Source organism: Camellia sinensis, chromosome 13, assembly GCF_055761805.1.
Source record: "Camellia sinensis isolate YWXY chromosome 13, ASM5576180v1, whole genome shotgun sequence".
NCBI classification, from domain to species: domain Eukaryota; kingdom Viridiplantae; phylum Streptophyta; class Magnoliopsida; order Ericales; family Theaceae; genus Camellia; species Camellia sinensis.
Window position 1 is genome coordinate 64,387,960 of NC_138973.1, and position 21,318 is coordinate 64,409,277.

The 21,318-nt window shown below is 33.4% G+C and overlaps 3 protein-coding genes and 1 long non-coding RNA gene across 5 annotated transcripts; 2 read left to right on the forward strand and 2 right to left on the reverse strand.

Annotated features, from left to right (window-relative positions):
• Positions 1 to 1,291: 1,291 nt before the first annotated feature.
• Positions 1,292 to 1,870, forward strand: LOC114322087 (uncharacterized). Its single transcript, XM_082900580.1, has one exon. The coding sequence runs from the start codon at positions 1,292 to 1,294 to the stop codon at positions 1,868 to 1,870; it is 579 nt and encodes a 192-aa protein (XP_082756706.1).
• A 206-nt stretch (positions 1,871 to 2,076) lies between these two features.
• On the forward strand, positions 2,077 to 7,485 carry LOC114262037 (protein cornichon homolog 4). Of its 2 annotated transcripts, XR_014348927.1 has the most exons (5): positions 2,077 to 2,236; positions 4,610 to 4,791; positions 5,544 to 5,679; positions 6,893 to 7,015; positions 7,121 to 7,485. XR_014348927.1 is itself a non-coding variant. In XM_028202365.2 (4 exons), the coding sequence occupies exons 1-4, from the start codon at positions 2,165 to 2,167 to the stop codon at positions 7,161 to 7,163; spliced, it is 420 nt and encodes a 139-aa protein (XP_028058166.1). In that variant the 5' UTR covers positions 2,077 to 2,164; the 3' UTR covers positions 7,164 to 7,485. The 2 variants fall into 2 exon arrangements, 1 of the variants encoding a protein (XP_028058166.1); XM_028202365.2 differs by lacking the exon at positions 5,544 to 5,679.
• Positions 7,486 to 12,379: 4,894 nt separating this feature from the next.
• Positions 12,380 to 13,906, reverse strand: LOC114262047 (uncharacterized). The gene is made up of 2 exons (XM_082900581.1): positions 13,808 to 13,906; positions 12,380 to 12,913 (listed from the first exon to the last, which is right to left on the reverse strand). Exons 1-2 carry the CDS (start codon positions 13,904 to 13,906, stop codon positions 12,380 to 12,382), a joined length of 633 nt encoding a protein of 210 aa, XP_082756707.1.
• Positions 13,907 to 15,253: 1,347 nt separating this feature from the next.
• On the reverse strand, positions 15,254 to 17,933 carry LOC114262065 (uncharacterized). Its single transcript, XR_003629200.2, has 3 exons — positions 17,639 to 17,933; positions 16,049 to 16,117; positions 15,254 to 15,521 (listed from the first exon to the last, which is right to left on the reverse strand). It is a non-coding gene; the product is annotated as an uncharacterized LOC114262065 (long non-coding RNA).
• Between the last annotated feature and the right edge of the window lie 3,385 nt (positions 17,934 to 21,318).

Consider the following 21,318-nt stretch of genomic DNA (forward strand, 5'->3'; position numbering starts at 1 on the left):
TCCATGGCGACGTACGGGAACTATTTGGGGTTACCGTATTGTGTGGGTCACTCTAAACGATCCGTTTTGGGTTTTGTCAAAGAGCGAGTATGGCATCGTTTGAATGGGTGGAAGGAGAAATCATTATCGGTTGCGGGTCACGAGGTCCTTATCAAGTCTGTTGCTCAAGCAATCCCCACTTATATTATGTCCTGTTTTCGATTACCTGCTGGTCTGTGCCATGAAATTGAATCAATGGTGTGCAATTATTGGTGGGGACAAAAGGAGGAAGCCTGTAAAATTCATTGGACTAACTGGAAGCATTTGTGCAAATCTAAATTGAGTGGAGGGATGGGGTTTCGCTGCCTTAATGAATTTAATGCAGCTATGTTGGCCAAACAATTTTGGCGAATTGTGAAACGGCCTCACTCGTTGATTGCAAGGGTGTTAAAAGCCATGTATTTTCCTCACACTTCGTTCCTTGATGCGTTGCTTGGAAGCAACCCATTTTTCACCTGGAGGAGTATAGCGGGCGCTCGACATTTACTTAATGTTAGGTTGAGATGGCGAGTGGGAAACGGTGAGAGCATTTCGGTTAAGTCTGATAAATGGGTTCCCCGGCCTCATACTTTTAAGGTCATTTTGCCACCTTCCACTCTCCCGGACAATGCAAAGGTTAGTGAGTTGATTGATTCCCAACTTGGTATCTGGAACTCTGAGTTTCTTAATCAACAGTTTTTGGGCATTGATGGTGAAGCTATTCAATGCATCCCTATCTGTCCAACATTACCTCCGGATAAATTAGTTTGGCATTTTACGCGAAATGGTGAATTTTTAGTGCGATCGACATATCATTTGTGTGTGGATATGGGCTGCTCGGATGGCCTTGGTGTCACCTCTGATGATGGTCTGTCAAGGAAGCAGTTTTGGACTGCTCTATGGCAGTTGCAGATTCCGACTAAAATCAAGATATTTGGCTAGAAAATGTGTCTTGGGTTGTTACCAGTGCGAGAAAATTTGCGGAAAACGACATATCGTGACTGTGGATTTATGTGAGTCGTATGGTGATGAAGTGGAAATCGTGAGCCATTGCTTTCATAATTGCTGGTTTGCATGGCAAGTTTGGATGTCCAGCTCGATTTCGGTGGTTCTCAACGTTATGCCTATTAATAATTGTTTTTAGTGGGTTTGCAATCTTATGACAAAGTATGATATGAAGTTGATGGCTTTATTTTTTACTATTTGTTGGGGTTTATGGAATCAGCGGAACTCCATTCTCTTTGAAAATAAGGCAAGAACCATAGATGATGTTATGGCTTTTGCTGAGAAGTATGTTACAAAGCATGCTCAAGTTCACCAATGCAGCCAAATTCCAGTGCATCGTATGCAGGTTCGAAGGCGGGTTGCACCACAAGAAGGTGTGTTTAAATTGAATTTTGATGGTTCGGTTCAGAAGACCCAAGCACTTGCTGGTATTGGGATTATTGTTCGTGACAGTAATGGATTGATTATTGCTTCTATGGTTGAGCAAATTCATTATCTGGAAGATGTGGATTGTGTGGAAGCTTTGGGTGCCGTTAAAGCGCTTCAATTTGGATATGACTTGGGGTTGGATAATATTCAGCTTGAAGGAGATTCTCTCAACGCGGTGTCTGCAATTCAAGGAAAGACAAAAAATTTGTCGTGTTATGATCACTTCGTAGATGTGGCTCAGGCACTCTTCTTGCAGTTCCATTCCTCATCCGTCTCGCATATTTATAGAGATGGCAATTCTGTGCCTCATTGTTTAAGTAGGTTAGCTTTTGATTTTGATTCACCTCGCATTTGGATGGAAGAAGTTCCTCTCTCCTTAATGGCGTTGGTGGCTTCGGAGGCTCCCTTTTCTTTGTAATTGCTTTTCCTGTCTAAAAAAAAAAAAAAAAAAAAAACTAATATTGAGGGTAAATGTGTCAACAAACTTCCCATAAGACTTATGAAAAAATAAATTTTTTAGTAGGATCATATGTAGCATAAGTCTCCCGAATAGAACTTATAAATAATTTTTACAAAATGTTACAAAAAAATTATTTTAATCAACAATAAAATTTGATAAAAATTAAATCTACGACCTATGAATAATTTGTTCTATTTTTAGGCTTCCAATCCTTCACCGGGTTTAAAAAAAGACGGGTGGGAGCAGGCGAAAATGGGTGATCTACTCGCATGGCTATTGTTCTTCTTCGTCCTCATTATTATCATCGTTATTGTTGTTTACCAGGTATATTTTCCCCCAAATTCCCCACAAACTCTAATCTATGTGTTCCAATTCATAAGGATTGATTTTGGAACCATGTGCTGCCTTTTTTACTCGCATTTTATATGCAGAGACTCGTATTCATGATCTGCAACTTGAGAATTCCAAATTTAGGGTTTTTTTCATGTTACCCATCTTATATTTTGGGGGAAATTTTACTGGGTAATGCTCATAATGCCCGAAGAATTTGAAAATCAGTTACTATAGAGTATGATTTTGATTAACTGATTATATACTACTCTTATAGAAATTTGCATGAATAGAGATTGTTTAAGTACCTTAAATATGTCATCTTTATGGTTAGATTCTCTATAATCTAACCTTATTAACCTTCCATTCTTATGCTCATATTCCAACATATTTGTTTACATTGTTGCTTATGATTTAAAGAAAAATATGCATGCCTTGATGGATGAATTTTCTCATTATATGACTCACTAATGTCTCTTGTTTGTTATATGTTATGTTTGCACTTGGACTTGTTAGTTTCTGATGAATTTATGTCATTTGCTGATCATGTTTCTACTTTTTTTGAGATGATTTGGAATTCATTCCCTTTTTAAGGAATCAAATCACTAATCACGTAACACTTTAGAATTAGTTGTGCTGCCTTTTGTACTTAGTTCACTTTAACGAGACAGTGCATGCAGATAATACTTGTCTGTAGACCACCTTTTTTTATTTTGATACTTTATTTGTGACCCGCCTTCTCATCGAGAATAACAAATTATTACGTTTCTAAGAATTTGAAGCTGTCTCATAGACCCAGTAATGAATACTGTGGGTACTTGTATCAAGCTTAATATGTGGTAAGCCCTACAGGTGCCACATCACCAAAATCCCACCCACGTGGCAGACCAATAAGGCACCACGTCGGGCATGTTGTATGTTTGCTACATGGCGAGCCCTACGGGCGTCATGTGTCAAAGCAGCCAAGACTATATGCTTAGCCTAAGCGGGAGCATACATATAAGCCCAAATATATCTAGATATGAAGAGCACTGTAACAGGCAGCATCATGGCCCCAGGGCCCATGGTCCTTCATACCTCGCTCCAAGGCCAAACAACAATACAATTAGCCTCCGGCTCACTTGGACTTGGATTGATAAACAATGGCTCTCCTAAACATTGAGATAAGCCTGCGGCCCATTCTCCTACTTGGTCGCTTGGAGGCGAGCCCCTGGCTCTCTTAAACACTAAGGTGGGCCCTGGCCCATTTATCTACTTGGATGCCTAGGTTGGGAGCAGGACCCAGGCACTACTGCTCAGGATCATCAGAGGATACTGGACTGGCGGTTGAGGTCATGGGATCGTCGAGATGTTTGTCTTCTTGCTAAGACAACTCCATCTCGACCAGGCTTGGAGAAGAGGCAACAATGACCTTACGTTCATGTCATCCGATGCATATACGAAACGTTATTTTCTGCCTGTCATGAAACGTTGCTCTCCGCCTGCCGTCAAGCCACAGACGGCAGAAGGGCTTATATCACTTCTGGCAAAGTTGAGGAGAATGAGCCACCTGTCCAACAGTTTGCTTGGGCTCCAATACTCCTGCGGCCTATATAACGTATCGTATATGCAGCGAGACATAAGAACAACAAGACAACCAAGTTTCATACTTAAACACCCTCTCTCACTTTGCATTAATATTCAAGGTCTATCACTGCCAACCTCTCCCTCTCCAAGCTTGCCTTGACATCCTCCTCTCCACCTCCGGTGATCTCAGGCCATTGAAGTGCCCGCCATCTTCCCGGACTACCTCTAATCACACCTCTCACCCACAAATACCATGTTCCATTATATGGTACCTGTATTGTAGTTAACAAAGAGAGAAAGAGATTTAACTATCCCCTATTTTTGGAGATCAGCTTCCAAAAGAATTAAAGCTTTAATGGAAAGTTCTTTTTTTATCAGGGACAAGCCCTCCTTTTGCTTTTGTTTATTAGAGAAGGTGTTATCAGAAGAAACTTGTTAGAGTATCTGATTCAATGGGTTGGGGCTCTTATCAGAGTTATGAATGTAATTGAAAGGGATGTGTTGCCAATTTTTCTGCTTTGTAATTTTGACCTTCATTATTCTCAATATAATCAAATATTATTATAGAAAGGATGGGGTAATCAAATACTTTAACATGTAATGCAGTTTAAGAATGATTTATTTTTATTTTTTTAAGAAAAAAGTTGAAGTTATGTAAGAAAACAAGTTTTTTTGGAATTACATAGTTAAAAAATGTTGTTTGGGGATTGAGCAGGCCCTCGGGTGTTATACTTTTTTTTTGCTCATTGTTTATGAGGTTTGAAAGAATTTGGAATCTGACAATTAAAAGTTTTGTTGCAGCTTATGTGCTTGGCTGATTTGGAGTTCGATTACATCAACCCATATGACTCTGCATCTCGGATAAATAAGATGATTATGCCAGAGTTTATCACTCAAGGAGTCTTGTGCTTTCTTTATCTAATAACTGGGCATTGGTTTATGTCACTGTTGAGTGTTCCATACCTATACTACAATGTGAGAGTGTAAGTTTTTATCTCTACACTTGCTCCAAAAATTCAGGTTGTATCTATTTCTAAATGTTATGTGAGTGAAATGCACAACTGATGCATGCATATATTTGTGTCTGGAGAGCTTAGCACCTATCTACTATCGACAGTAATTTGATTTGGCTTAATCTTTGTCTTTATGTCGTGGTTTACAATCAGGTACACATGTATAGCATATGCTTGTTTTTGCTTTATTCCTTCATCTTCATGCTCAGCAGCAATGATATTTAACTTTTTTCAGGCATACATCAGTTACCATACTTCTTTATTAAATATGAGTTTCTTAGGAAGAATTATATGCATTCGATAGTTTTCCAACACCTTAGATGGCTCGGAGATGCGTCATTGGGACCCAAGTTTCAGTGGATTAAGAGAAGTCCTTTGAGACGCATCAAACAGAAAGAAAAATTTGATAGAAATCGTCTGAGTCTTTTCCTGCAAGTTGATCGGTTTCTCATTCTTACTTCCTGAGACTTTTGAGTGCTTCAGATGCAGACCTCATATGTCATGCAGAATTCAAGGCTTTTGTTTAGAAAATATTAACTTCTCATTGTCCCTATCTATTTAATTTGTGACAATAGCACCTTTTCCGTTCAGTTTTTTGAAAGTACTACCGAATCAATGACCTTTCTGGCTGACTTTGCCTTTCGATTTTAAGTATAAATCACAAATTTTCTTCTGTATCTTTGTTGCATTCTGAGTTCGATTAGGTTCCATATTTCTTGTAGAATGGGCAGCGCAGAAGGCAATCAACATGAGAACTTATTTCAAGATTTTGGTACAGATAAAAGGAGATGCAGGAGTTCCTGTGTTGTGGTTTTATAGAGAAGATTAGTTTCTTAGCCTAGCCAATTTTCCCTTGCTGTAAGTCATTTAATTTGATTTGAAGGGATTAGCCCTTTCTTCATGATTTGAATTCTTAGTGTTTGTGATTCTCCTAAAACATGGTGCTGAGGCATTCCAATGTTAAAAGTTAAAAAAATAAAATAACATACATATATATACCCATACACATGTCCTTTTCTCGTGCAACTGTACTTCTTTCATAAACTTAGTTCTCTGCTTGTTATATATGACATTGACAAGCAGTTGCATTTGCTTCTTCAATGCTTTTGTCCTTTTCCTTTCTACTGTTTCCTCCTCCCCCTCTAATTAACAACATAATGATATTAGGCAGAAATCAGATTTGCTTGATCTGGTAGTTGCGTTGAAAAATCTTGGCCTAAATCCCGTTGGGATAGTTTAATTCTTCATTACAAGCAAGAGGTATATTACATCACTAATTCATGTGACTTTTTTTCTTCCAACTAGAAAAATGTCCGAAAGAAAATTCTTTTTTTACATATTTTTCAAACCGTTAACTTGAAGTATACCTTAAGTTATTTAACATTATGTTTTCTTTGTTAATACTTCTAACTTTTGTTGTAACTTTTTCTTTCCTTATGTTTTCTTTCTGGTACCAAATTACATGGTGAAGAGGTAAGGTAAAGGGGGCCTATAAAAATGGAAAATAAAAAATTTCAGAAGCAATCTCCAAACAACTACATAATGGCATTTTTGTATATTTCTTGGGTGTTGAAAATGATCTTCTAAAGAAAATGCAATGAAATTAATCTCATTCCGGTTAAAAAGAAAAATGGCAAGAGATGGATCTGCATCGGTTTTCGTAGAATTTCTCAGCTTTAATGCATGTGTTGTTCTTCTACTTGGGCAAGTTATTAGTAATTAAAGTTAAGAAATATTTATTCTGCAGTAAGTTTTTGGATAGTTGTCTTGTTTCAATATTCTGCTTATGCAAAATTTCCCAGGATATTTTTGAAATACAACCAACCAAACAGTTAGAAAATATATTTTAATGTGAAACTTATGATTTTTGCATTACAAAAAAAAAATACCTAGTTTGTTTTCTTTTATCTCATGCATGTGTATGCTTATTTTGCCCATAATATAATGATGCCTGTATTCAATTACCCAACTTATGAATCATGATCAAGTGGTGTGAAATGTTTGGATATCTGAAGTTCCATTATCACCATGAATCAAATCACTTATGCTTAGTTGTCCCTTTTGTGTTCAGGTACATGCTAAGGCAGCACCTGGTAGACGTAACTGAGATTTTCAACTCCCTACATTGGGAAAAGAAGCGGCGGTTTTTCAAACTTGGCTATCTTGTTTTTCTCCTCTGTATCTCTTTATTTTGGTATGTCAAATTAGAAGGTCTCCTCCTTCAAGAAACTTATTTTTTCAATTTTTCAGACCAACAAGACACGATAGCCTTACAATCTTCCTTGTGCCTATGATGTAGGACAATTTGGAACGCATTGGAAGAAGAAGAGCAAGCGTTCTAACTTACATTGACACTTCATGGAAAAAACAGTGTGTACTGTCCACTGAAGCATGTTATTGAGTGACAGCACTCTTGCTGCTGTTTTATTTTATTTCAAGGCTAGGTCTTCTGTATTTGATATAATTTGAAATTGTTCTAGGGTTTAGTGATAGGCTTCCCTGGCTTCAGTTTTGATTATGATATACCACTTTCTTAAATTGTTGTATGATTGAGGGATGTTTGTTGATATTTGTCCAATAACTATAGGTTTGCGGCAAATGTTGATTTGTCTTCGAAGTTCTCTTTGGACCTGTAATATGAGCTTTGTTGCTGCCCTATCTGCATTTTATGTGATAGCACCATCTTTTGATTTGTTTTGATGGAGACATTATGCGCATTTGGAAAGAAAATCAAAATGTTAAATATTTGCTTATTGATTTTTTTCTTTTCGAATTTTTAGGAAATAAAACATGTTTATGCACACAACCGTAACCAGGCCAAAGAGTTCCAAACTTACACATCACCTCTGAAACCTTTGAAAGTAAACCAAACTTTTGGTAGGATGAAGATGAAGATTTATCAGGCTTGGTAAGGGGGCATTAGGTCTATTAGCATAGAGTGACAAAAAATTTCTCTATCTTAAATCTTTATGAAGAGAAGTGCCGAACAACGACTTGAAGCTGACATGTTGAGCAATGATTAATGAGTGTTATTTATTAGTTGTCTTATTTGGTGCAATTTATTAGATGTACTTTTGACTTACTATTATTTTTATTTTGAAATTTTGTGTAAAGATATTTGATGCAATTTATAACTTCATGATTTGTGGGAAAATAACTTAAATTCAAGGGATTAAGGCTGTGTTTGGTTGTGATTTCAAAACGTGATTCTACACTATAGTTTGAGTATGATGTTTGTTTAGCGTTTTGGAATCACGTTTCAAACGCTCTGTAGAGTGCTCTATCTCTGCTCTGTCTTAACCGCGCATTTCAGCGTTTTTTAACTTGCAATAAGTTAAATCAAATAGGCCTTTTCAATTGGATCTAGGTTTGGTGTCAACTTGGTTTCTACCATAAAATTTTGAAAAATATTTTTAATTGTTATTCTAAGTATTTCCCATGTCAATAAAAATAAAAATAAAACTTTCTCCATACATGTGCTGTATCCTTGTAAAAATAAAAAATAAAAAATAAAAAATTATGTCAATCATTCAAAAAAGAAATAGAAAATAAGAAGTGTAATGATATCCTACAAACTCATCATATTTATGAAATAAAATTTCACTGCAAGTTAAGAGTCTGTTTGGTATGCTATTTACTTTTGTTTCGTTTTGGTTATTATTATTATTATTATTATTATTATTATTATTATTATTTTCATATTTTTAGAATAAAAAGTTTTAAAACACCTATCATTTTTATTTTTGTACGAAAATAAAATTTTCTAAATTTCATAAATAACTCTTCTGATTTTCTTAAAATGTACTTTATTTAAAAGAATTATAAAAAAATTAGTTCTTTTTAATAATCAACGGTTCAGGGTAAGGACTATTTTGAAAAGTGGGTTAAAAGTCACTTCTTAGCTTTTAACCCACTTCCTTCTCTCACAAAAAAATAAAATAAAAAAGTAAAAAAGAAACTTTTAACTATCTTTCCAAAACATCCCTTAGAATTCCGAGGGTCTAAAATTAGTTCTCTGAGTTTTATTTAGTGGAGAAATGAGGCATTAAACGACTTATCACTAGACAGAGTTACAAACGAATCGAACCGAATCGAGTTTTAGGAGTCCTTTGGGAAGCAAAAAAAAGAAATCAATTTTTAATTTTTTATCCATTTTGAGTCACATTACCTCTCACATTTTTTATCTACAAAAAGACCAAATAGACTAAAAAAACTAAAAAGTTAATTTTTTACCAACTTTCCAAAACACAACTTAGTATGTTTAGATTTATTTATTAACATTTTAATGAGTTTGAGCTCGAGTTGAATAAAAATTTAACGAACCGAACTCGAGCCGAGTTGGCTTAGGCTTGACTCGAGTTTGAACCTGTTCACGAATCTTAACGAGCTAAAAAATTTATAAATTTAGGCTGTGTTTGGTTATGTTTTTGAAATGTAATTCCACACCTTAGTTTGAGTGCTGTGTTTGGTTAGAATTTTTAAAAATTGATTCCACACCCACTTTTAAAAACATGTCTACCCAGTCATCTTCCTAGATGCCCTCCCGGATGTCCAGCCGGTTGACCGAAATAGTGTTTTTTTTTTGCACATGTTATTTTTATATTTTAAATAAAAAATATTTTTGGAATTTTTTTTTTTTTTTTTTGAGATTTGAATAGAATTTTGGGTTATGTGTTTGGTTATGAGTTGTAAGTTTTTGAATCAAATATCATATGTTACATCAAAAATTTCAAACTCAATTCAAAACCCATAACCAAACAAAATTGTCACACTCAAATCATTATTTTAAAACTCACAAACTCAAAATACAACTATATTCTCAAATCATAATTCTAAAACTCTACCAAACACTACCTTATACTTGCGTATAAGACTAAAGTTACAATTAAAATTTGATTATACAATTACATATACAATATATATAAACATATTAAAAAAATTAATATTTTATCAAAATAATAATATCTACCACCACCATTATATAAATGTACCAGGTATAGTTAACTATTATTTATATTTATATTTATATTTTTTAAATGTATAAATAACATATTTATCTTATTTTTTATACATATTTTTACATTATTTAATATATAAATAATAAATGCTCAACCAGCCAGTTGATGAGTCGAGTTTTAGTATATTTGAGCTTATTTATTAAAAATGGATAAATTACACTAACACTCCCTCACATTTGAAAATTACACTTACCCCCTGTGGGGACATAATTTTTGAATGACAACACGTGGCCGAGATGTCACCGAAGTGCCAGCCGAGGTGCCACGTGTCCTGGTCATGACGCCGAGATCATCTCGGCTAGGCCGAGGTTATTTGCGAAGATACCAGAATCCGGGATAAGCGGATAAGGGACAAGAGTTTTAGAATGGGAGAGGACTTCAGTTTGGATAAAGATAAGACACTTAGAGAGTTTATCTCAATCCTATTAGGAGTCCAAGATTAGCAGTAATCCTAAGTCTATTGAAACTAGATTTCTATTGGGACTAGGTTTGTGTTGGCTATAAAAGAGAGGCATCTTCATGGGTCTAAGATATGCTTTTTATGCTCTAAATAGTGAGTTAAGCACTTTTGTTATCTTTGAGAGATAACTGACTTGATCGTCGGAGTGCCCCCAGGTGGATGAATCACCGCCGAAATCTCTTCTTTTTGTGACAGATCATTCGGGCTTAATCTATAATTTATACGTATTATGTTGAAATTTGTGAGGTTTGTGTCATTTTTTTGATAAACATATTAAATTTTTTTTTTTCCTAAGGAACTTGTAACAATTTTACTTGTATTACACGCTCTACAAAACTCAAATAAAATAACAACTCTCCCTAATCTTAATGCAAATTAAGAAGCAAACATATAAGATTTATGATGTTCACCAGTATTGTAAATCAAAATATAAAAGCAAGTAAAAAAAATTGTAAACATTAAACAAAAACAAAAATTAAAGTTATCGTATACTTGTTAAAGTTTTATAATAAAAAGAAAAAAAATACTAAATCTATTTAATAAAGCACATTAATAGGTGCTCTACAATCTCAACAAATTGAATTGAAAATTAAATATCAAACAAAACATAATAGCTTATACTCTACAATTCCAAACAAATCAAATATAAAAAAAAAATTAAATATCAAATAATTCACACCAGCCAGTGCTTTGCAATCTAAAAGAAATTAAAATTAAAATACATACCAGTTAGAGCTACTGCTGTCAATCAAATTATAACTACATAAGAAAAACAAACATTGTATTGTCATACACCAAAATAGTGGGTTAAAATTTTACAAAAAGTAGGTTAAAGCTTTCCAAAATATGTATGCTTTACAAAAGATGTGTCAATAACATGTTTTCAAACATGTGTTTGCTCAAACTTCCTTCTTATTACTTTCCAAAAAGTCTTTGTATCAACTTGTACATATCCCCAAAGAGGAACATGCACAACAATCTGGTAATTTGTGAAAACAAAAAAAATATAGATTAGTACATTGTTGGAAATATACATATCAAAATACTTTGAGATTGAAATTACTTTATTACATCCCCATCGAAGCAAGCTAGTCGTATTTCTTCTTTTAAGCTCCATAGATTTTTTTATCCAATCCTACAAAAGTCCATGTTTTAAATTATTATTAAATTGAAATTTTATAAAAAATTATATAATCAATAGAAATAAATCTACATGGTTACCTTCTGATAAAACGTGATGTAATCTACATAGAACACTAGAACAACATCTCAAGATAAACAATATTTGTAGTAGAATCCAAACTATCTTTAGGGAGGAGAATACTTATACAATCAAAGGATGTACATCTGAACAATGCTACATATAATTGCCGATAGCTAAACACTAGTATGCGTAAATCAGCCCCCAACAAATTTCACAGGTTGTCCTTGAGATTTATTAATGGTCAAGGCATATGCCAATCGGACTGGAAATTGGCGTCTTGTTATTTGGAATGGCATTTCTGAAGAAGATGGTGTCAAAGATATCCTTGGTATGAATGCCAAATTATCAAACTTTTCTCCAGTTAAAATTTGAGCTTCAATTATGTGAGTGTCGCACCTAGTAACCATCAATCTTGTACCATTACATAATCCATCTTTCGGTGCAATGTTTCTCAACAATATTATAAGACAACCCATTTTCAACTTTAACTTAAAAGTTCGCAGCCATTAGGATATCTATTTGTAATGGTAGGATCAATTTCATTATCTTTAGATATTTTATTTGTTGCAAGATAAGTATATAATCTCCTTGGAAAGATATTCAACGCAGTAGTATTAATGTCACTAACATTATCGTTACGCACAGATAGAATTGTGCATTCAGTTAAAAATATTGGGGTTGATGTCTCTATTATATTCAACTGTGGGTAAATTGTAGAGAGTAATTCATTCAAATCTTGACATTTGTGTATTGTTGATGGAAGGTTAACGATTTCTTGAGGATTGGTCCCAATCTAAAAAAAGTGAAATCAATAAAAAAGTAAGAGTGTAAACACAATTTATTAATTTAAAATAATTTCTATAATAAGGAAAAAGGTTAAAGTAATGATACCTCCATCAAAAAATTTGCAAAATTAGCATTTTCATGGCCTTTATGATTCAAACGCATATTGAAATCCAAATTTAAGATATGTATATGCTTCCATAGAATAGAATGTCTTAATGATGCATTCATAATTTGCCCACGAACTCCTTTGGACATAACTGGTAAGATTTGTCGAAAGTCTCCACCAAGAACAACAGTAATACCCCCAAATGGCTTTTCACTATCATAAATATCCCTTAATATACGATAAACCACTTCAACACAATGTCTATGTTGCATAGGAACTTCATCCAAAATTATGAGTTTTGTTTCTGTAAATAACTCAGCTTGTAATGATTGTTTGCTAAACCCACAAAGTGAATTTTCCAAAACATCTAACGGAATGGAAAATGTTGAATGTGCAGTACGACCTCCTACCAGTAACAATGACACAATTCCAGATGAAGCCACAGTAACAACGATATGCCTAATGCTGCGACATTTTAATGCAATTGTATTGTACAAAAATGTTTTCCCTGTTCCACCCTATTTAGAAAGAAAATAGTTCATTTATTTTGAAAAACTAAAGAAGTGATTGTGTTATAAGTATTCCGCTGTCCATTGTTGAGACAATCAATAGTAATTTGTGGATCTTCCTGTTGTGCCTCACTTTGCAGTTGTTGATGTTCGAATATCAATCAATTACCAACTACTGCACTCTAATTTGCAGTAGGTTATGGCATGGGTGGGGAGTCAATTAAACTTTTGCTTGATTGATGAAGTATTTGTTTCAAAAGATGGAGACCATAATCTTCAATTTGAGTCTCAGTTGGGTTAGAAATGACAAACAATGTACAAATCTTATGTGCAAGATCATCACATATATGCGTTGAGAATTGATTCCATAATGCACATGGATTTAGTGGAGAGCACTGGGTGAGAATAATACTAAACAATCTCCTCAATTGATATCCAGTTTTCATAACTGTAGCCTCTTTCAAACATTGTATCTATTCTTCATCATTTTTTAAAAGCCCCCTTGCAACACATGCTAATTTAAATGTATCATGCATAACATTATCGACCGTGCGTAAAGACTTAAACGACTTTGGTCCTTTGACAACGGTTAGTAACAAACGCAGATAAAATCTTTCACCACAATTAGGGCTAGTAAAGTACATTCTACCAATTACATATCCCCTTTCTCTTGATTTTCATTTCTTTTCTCACTTAAGCCAAACAAAATGTTGTGGAAATTCTTGATAAGTGAATGGACATTCATCTTCACTAGCAGCACAATATGGCAAAGAAGCCAGTAAGAGTTGACATTTGTTGACCAGCTCTAGATTGAATCGTTTATAATGACTCTTCTGGTTTAAAAACAACACGATGCATTCCGGGTAAATGAAGTGTCAATCGTACAATTGTTGGCATCTATACATGTAAAGGATGACCAAATATTCGCCAAGCAGCTTTTGGAGGTCCAATATACCTTGCATCAAGATATTGTTGAATCTTATTTATCATTCCTAACACCATCGTTGTACGATCACAACCCTTATAAATGTACTTATGTATATACTTGACATATTTCATTCCGGCACAAACTTCCACATTTATATGACAGTTGAAAAGTTTAGAAAGATATGCATTGCATGGTACGACATCCTTATTATCAACTTCTTGCCCCTTCATAGTATGTACTTGACCATTATTGCGACGACGATAGATAGGGTATCCATCTTGATCTATAGTTGTTGTTTCTGTGAAAGCTCGAGGGTATCTCTTAGTGCATCTACCACTTTCCATACATGGTGCTTGCGGATTTTGAGCATCACATGGTCCATGTACCATACAACATTTGATAGTTTCAAAAAACATAGGATTATCTTTTGGGTCTGAAAATTCTGCACAGAACAATTTGTCTACTTGAGCACATATCTGAATTTTGCCTGGACCCTTAAGAAATAAAAGTGCATGCATATGAGGGAGGCCTCATTTTTTAAATTCAATTGTAAAAATATGTGCAATTTTATTTCCAAACACTTTATTTGTTTCTATCTCCTTCATCAAACATTTTCTTTTCAACTCTAAAACACGGGCAATTAAATCAGGACAATCAATAGGTTTTTGATGTGGTAATAATGCTGAAGTAATTTCTGGCCAATTGAGATTTGCAGTCATGGTAAGAAAAATATCTACATGTTAGTTGTATCGCGTGATAGTCATTGAATCTTGAAAGATTTCAAACATATGTCTTGGACTTCCAGTAAATGAAGATGGCAAAACAAACCTTTGACCAATTTGACTAGGTCACACATAATCTGGATCCATATCTGATAACTCTTAATGAAACTCAGCTCGAAGTTTCCCTTGATTAAGCTTGTAGTATGTCAATTGATTTTGCTCAGTTGCAGCCCAAGAATCTACCAAAAACTCTTAAAATAGTTTCCCACCTCTCAAAATTGTTGAATACTCTGTGGGTCGTTCAAACAAACGATAACTATAAAAATTCATTTGAGTAAGTCGATCAGTTGAAGGTCGATCATACTGAACGTTCCACAATTTCAACTCAGGTTCCCATCCAAGCTTACCATATGGAAATAATAGAACATAATGTAATGGCAAGTATGCTGGGTGACATTAATTAATTTGCATCAACTTATAATTTCCTCGAAAATGTAAGACAATATCTCTCATTCCATTTACCTCTGTTCCATCATCTGGTATTTGTCACGACCCAAACCCGCCCCTATAGGTTTAGCATCGTAACCAGCCAGTAATCCTACGATTACCGAAGGCCTCCGAGACAATTTAACATAATATTAAGGGCTAGCGGAAGCAGATAACAAATATACAACGTCCATTGAGCTGTGCAGACTTATATGAGACAGAAAAATTTTAAAATTTTTTATATACATATATACACATCATCCTTACGTCATAATATATATACAGATCAGACAAAAGGACTTAGCCCATTTTTCAAAATACACAAGACTTGTTTAACCAAACAAGAAAACATAATTTAAACTTTAAATCACATAGCGATAATCACTTGACATGTCCGGAACATCCACGGGAGGCACATAGGTTGGCTGATAAAAACAGATTCTAGGCAGATGCCTCTAAGCCTGGTCACGCGCCTGATCACCTACATACATAAATAATACAGTGAGGTAGAGCCCAGTGAATAATAACAAAGTAAAGGGTTTTAATGAATGAGTCCGTACAGATTCAGAATTCATAATTCAGTTTCATATCAAATTCATAATTTGTCCAGATCATATACAGAAATCATAGATTATGCGTAAGTATACGTGATACATCTATAAGCGCTAACAGAGCAGATACAGAACAGATGCAAATACGTGAGGGTTACGAATAACCAGTTCTATAAAGGAACCTCCGGATTCAAGTAATAGAGAATAAACACGCTGAGCCCCATGATGGAGCCTCTAGTACGGGTAACAGAGTGCAGATAGATTAAGTTCCATGATGGAACCTCTGATACCGGGTAACAGCCAACACATATCGCATGATACTAAGGATGTCATGAATACATATCAGAAATTGGACAATCATTCAATGTACAGAACATAACATTTCAGAAAATAATTCTTATTTCATCATACAGAAAATAAAGAAGGTTGAACATAGCTTTACTATGTTATTACTCACAGGTAGCCGCAGAAGCAAAGCAGACGGACTGGACATATCAGATAAATCAGGCAGACAATGGCGCGTGACCTACACAAGCACATAACATATACACATTGAAATACAATATTACTCCCTTGATCAAACTTAACTTTTCTAGTCTTTTTCCGTCTAAATAGTCCGAAGTTCTACTACGCTTATTCTTTCTCATTCAAATAAACCGGGTTCTTATTTCACATATTCTTCCATTACTAAGCCCTTCTTTTCCAATTAGATTGATCTTTTACTTGGTTTCTTAAACAATTACCACTAGATCAATGATTAATTCTTTAACTAACTAATCTATGTTGATTAGTAGCTTATTAATCTTTATTGAGTCATAAATCATGTCTAGAATGCTTTGGAAAGATATGAGAATAAAAATGTGAACTAAATGCAATTTTCCAAAATATGCTGAAAATGGGGTCTTCGCTTGAGCGCCACTTTGGTCGCTCGAGCGGACTGTAAAATTTGAACAACTTCTGGGAGCTCGATTTTCATGCTCGAGCGAGACTTTCCTAGCTCGAGTGGACAGCGTAAATTCTGAAATTTCCAGAATTGCAGTTGAAGTTTAAATTTGATATACAAAGCCTCAAAACACGTATTTTTGGTACACAAAAATGGAGAATCATTGCATAATTTAGTAAACACCCTCAATTAGAAATCATTTATTCAAAATCATGCTCCACTTGTTCAAATTTAGTTTTAACTCATTTTCTCCCCATCAAACCCACAAATTTTAAAACATGAATTAGACTCCCAAAACTCTTACAAATTCATGATGCATATGTGATTGAAACTCAATTTCATATAAGACAAATAAGTTCAAACCCAAAATGGTTATTTTCAAATTAACTTATATAATTTTGAATCTAATTCAATTTCTACACCATTTTACTAATTTCTTTTAATGTACATGAAATTGAAGCTATATGACTCTTAGGAAAGTGTTTGCATGTATGACATTAAGATTAAAACTAATTAATTTTCTATATTCAAAATTAAATCAATGTTTGATTTTCCATAAACTCATACTCTTTAATTTGAATAAAACTTTTAAATTAAAATTAAACCAATTCCTATCTTTCATAGTAAAATCAAGACCTTGTCTAACTTTAGGATTAACCCCCAAATTTCCATAAACTTGATTTTTCTTATAAAATTTCTTCATTCTTCTCTTCAAAACATGAAATTGTTTACCTTAAATTCCTCAAAATCCATGATGCATGTATACAACACTTATCAAATCCAACCAATTTTCCATTATCAAGCTCAATTTATAATTTGACTTCTTAATTTATATCACAATTTAATCTCAAGCTCATAAACTTTAAAATATGAATTACATACTAAAATCTTGAAAATTTACAATGCATGTAATGATAAACTTCAAATATGTGAAGGATGAAGAAAATCAAACTCAAATATTTAATCACAACATCAATTTCTTAATTATCAAACTCAACTCAAACCTTCTACATTCTTTTCTTATGTTATGAAATTAAACCCAATTACCCTTTAATTTCAGCTTGTAAGTAAATTATCTACAAAATTTAAGTCTCAATTTCTTACCTTAAGTTTTCAAATTGATGAATTTCTTGGCAAATTCTTGAACTTTTCTTCAGTTCTCCACTTTTCCCTAGCTTTCCCCATAGCTTTCCTACTCAATTTCTAGCAAATAAGTTCCAAGAACTTTTACACGCTCTCCCTCTCTCTCGGTTGTTTCTCTCTCTCTCTCTCTCTCTCTCTCTCTTTAAATTCCCTTAACAGAACGAATGAATACATACTCACCTTTCTTCCTTTATTTTCCCTTGCTTTGATAAGTTTTGTTTTTGCCTCAGCACAATGAGCTCTCTCTCTCTCTCTCTCTCTCTTCAAATGCATATAAAACATGAAGACTCACTAACACTCAAACTTTCTAGAATTTTCTCTTAAAACCCCCACGTGCCAATTAATTGGGTAGAATTAAATTAGTATATAATTATATATCAGCTTAATTAAACACCACTTAATTTTAATTAATCTTGATTAATCCTAACTAATCACAAGTCCAACATAATTTAATTAGTCCGAATGACTTCAATTAAGGCCTAATTAATTATAATTAAATCTGTCAATCTGAATCAGATTTTTAACCAAACTCCAAAAGGTTCCATATATTAAGTTAAACATATTTCCATTATCAATTTTAATTTCTCAAGCTATTTGGGCCTTTAATTTCTAATCAGACTTCAAATTTTCGTCAATAAATTACATATCCAAATTAAACACCCCATAAATAAATTTAATTCATAATAATCACAATTCTCAATCCTCATAATTTAATTAACTAAATTTTCTCCAATTCAAACCTAATTAATCAGATCTCAATGTTACTAAACTGAATCGAATATTTAATTGAACTCCCAAATGGGTCTGTAATTAAAACTAAGTCGACTCAACTTCTTAATTTCACTTCTTTAAACCATTTGAACCCTTAATCTCTAATTCCAAAATAAGCACTTAATAGAACCATAAATGAATCAATCTCCATACTTTTCGTAAAACCTAGATTAAATTGGAATAATTAGCAATTAAATGTCAAATCTCCTTAATTAATTAAGTGCTAATCATTATATACGAGAGGTCGTTACAGTATTACAATTGCAATTTCATCTGCAGTTGGTAGGTTATACTGACGTCGATCAGCTGTTGAATTGTAATGAAGATGAGCAGGTAGATTGTGTCTTACCGAGTCTAATTGATGTAAAATGGCATAAACCTGGCAAAATTTATCTACAAATGCATTGACTTACAACAAACTATCTTGAATAGTTTTGAGAACATCTTTTCTCAAGTTAAGATTTCTACGATTACGAATTTCTAAAGCTGAGTATGGGTCATAGATATACAGTTGAGCATAACTCGCATCATGCCCTGGTTATGGTTGTAATGATCCTGTTCGATGTTGCAACGCCCCATGAATTGTGAATGATGTAGGGCCCTTTCCACTAAGTACTTTATGATCCAATGTATCACCAAGACTCGTAAAAGCATTGGCTACATTGTACACTCAAGTATAACTTCGAAAGGATTTTGATTGATCATTATTCCATCATACAACGCCTGAAGTGGTGGAGGGGGGTGTAATAAGTAAAGGTAGTCTAATCTTTCCTTCCAAACAGCAAGTTCTGAATAAGGGACGCTTCATAGATGATTTTGTCAATTTTTCATCCATCCAATGTAAGGCTGAACAATAAGAACATAATACATTCATCTTGCCAAGATAATGGCGGCAAGAATCTTTGTGTGCCCAGGCGTCAATCGATGTACTCATAGGCATATTTTCTAATTCATCATCAGTACATAGATCTTCTTGAAGAAATCGATTTATAGGACACCTACGAATATTTGTGCATAAATAAAATTCTGTAAAACAAAACGGTATGAGTAAAAGTATGTATTTCAAGATTAAATATAGTAGTTTACCGATTCCTTTGTAGAGCTAAAGATGTGCTTGGCATTGAAAACGAACATGTAGAATGATGGATAACCATTGTTCGTTTTTGTGCTGAATGAGAATCTTCAGTTATTGTTTCCCACTCCAAACGAGTGCGGTCGTGACGAATTGGTGTTAAAGAAGGTTGTCTTAGTTGAACACATTCTTCTAATCCTTTTTATTCTCGTTGCAAGCATTCAAATTCAAAGTATGACTTTTCATTTTTTTCACGCTCTCGCTGTGCATGTTGGGCCAATGCAACTTTTGATATTACAGTATCATTTTGTGAATAAAATGAAAATATTTTGTCATTGATGCAAATATGTGAATAATTTGTGCTTAAAATGAAACTATCTTCTTATTTATTTCCTTTCTCTTAATTTTGTTTTCTATTTTATTTGTTTTATACCTTCAATAGTGTTATCTTTCTTTCTTCATGCATTTTGTTTTATACCTTTAAGAATTAAAAACCTATATTATTTAGTTTCTCATTTCTTTATATATTTTTTCTTCATATAAGTAGCAACTTATGGATGGTACATTATAAATACACATATATCTATGCAAAATAAAAATAAATACATTTGGAAAACACATACAAATAATAGCAAGTTATAGGAAAATATATTATCATTCTACAAAAATAACTTAAAACAACAAATTCATTTTTTAAAAAGAATATATACCACTTGACATGCATTTGTCATTCTCTTGTCAGTAGGAGCCATCTTTTCTTTTCCTTTAGACATTGGATTGATCTTTTCTTTTTCTTTTGCCTAACAAATATAAACAAAATATTCAAAAGATTAAAAAAATCTTATATAATCTTATATAAATAAAATACATACAATATTTGACTTGATTTTGTACTTACCGCACGAACACGGATAACATTAAGGTCGTGCTCATCACGGATGACCACACCAATATTTCTAGATGGGGTTGTAGGAGCAGGCCTATAGAAATGGATTGTGAACAAATCAAAATATATATAATAAAGTGGTAATAATAAGAGTATATATTTCAAGAATTAAACATAGTTGTTTACCAATTTGGTGTTAAAGAATGTTGTCTTGGATTAATACATTCCTTTGATCTTTCTCGTTCTCATCTCAGGCGTTGTCCCAATTGGTATGCAGAACATAACTTTTGATTTTTTTCTCATTCTCGCTGTGCACGTTGGACCAATGCAGCTTTTGATAACATATTATCATTGTGTGCCTAACATGAGAATATTATATAAGTAGGTACATAAAATGTATAAAGATTATCCCCTCTCTTGCTTCCCTTTCATTATGTATTTTTTCTTCCTTTTTACTAACTTTTCCTCTTCACTCGGTTGAGTTGTTAGTCATATAAGAACCAATGTATGTATTGATGAAATTTAAAAAGGGAGGAAAAAATAATTTGAAAACACATTAAGAACACAAAACTGCAAACTCACTATGCACTTATTAGTTAAAAGACACTACCTATCTCTTTACAAAATGTATGTTGAAAAGGTAAATATTAGATTATTGGATACGTAAAATGTGAATATTAGTGTGTGATATTTTCTACTTTCCTTTTCACTCTTCTTGTTCTTTCCGTTATATTAAATTTTATTTTTGTCTTTTTTTTCTTTCCTTAAGAACTTCTTATAAGAAAAATAAAAATTAAAAAAATTATATTATATAGTTTCTTTTTCATCACATATTTGTTCCTTATTCTTCTTTTCCTTTTTTGTTTTTTTCTTTTACATTTTTATTATGTTATGTTGTAAATGCAACATTTG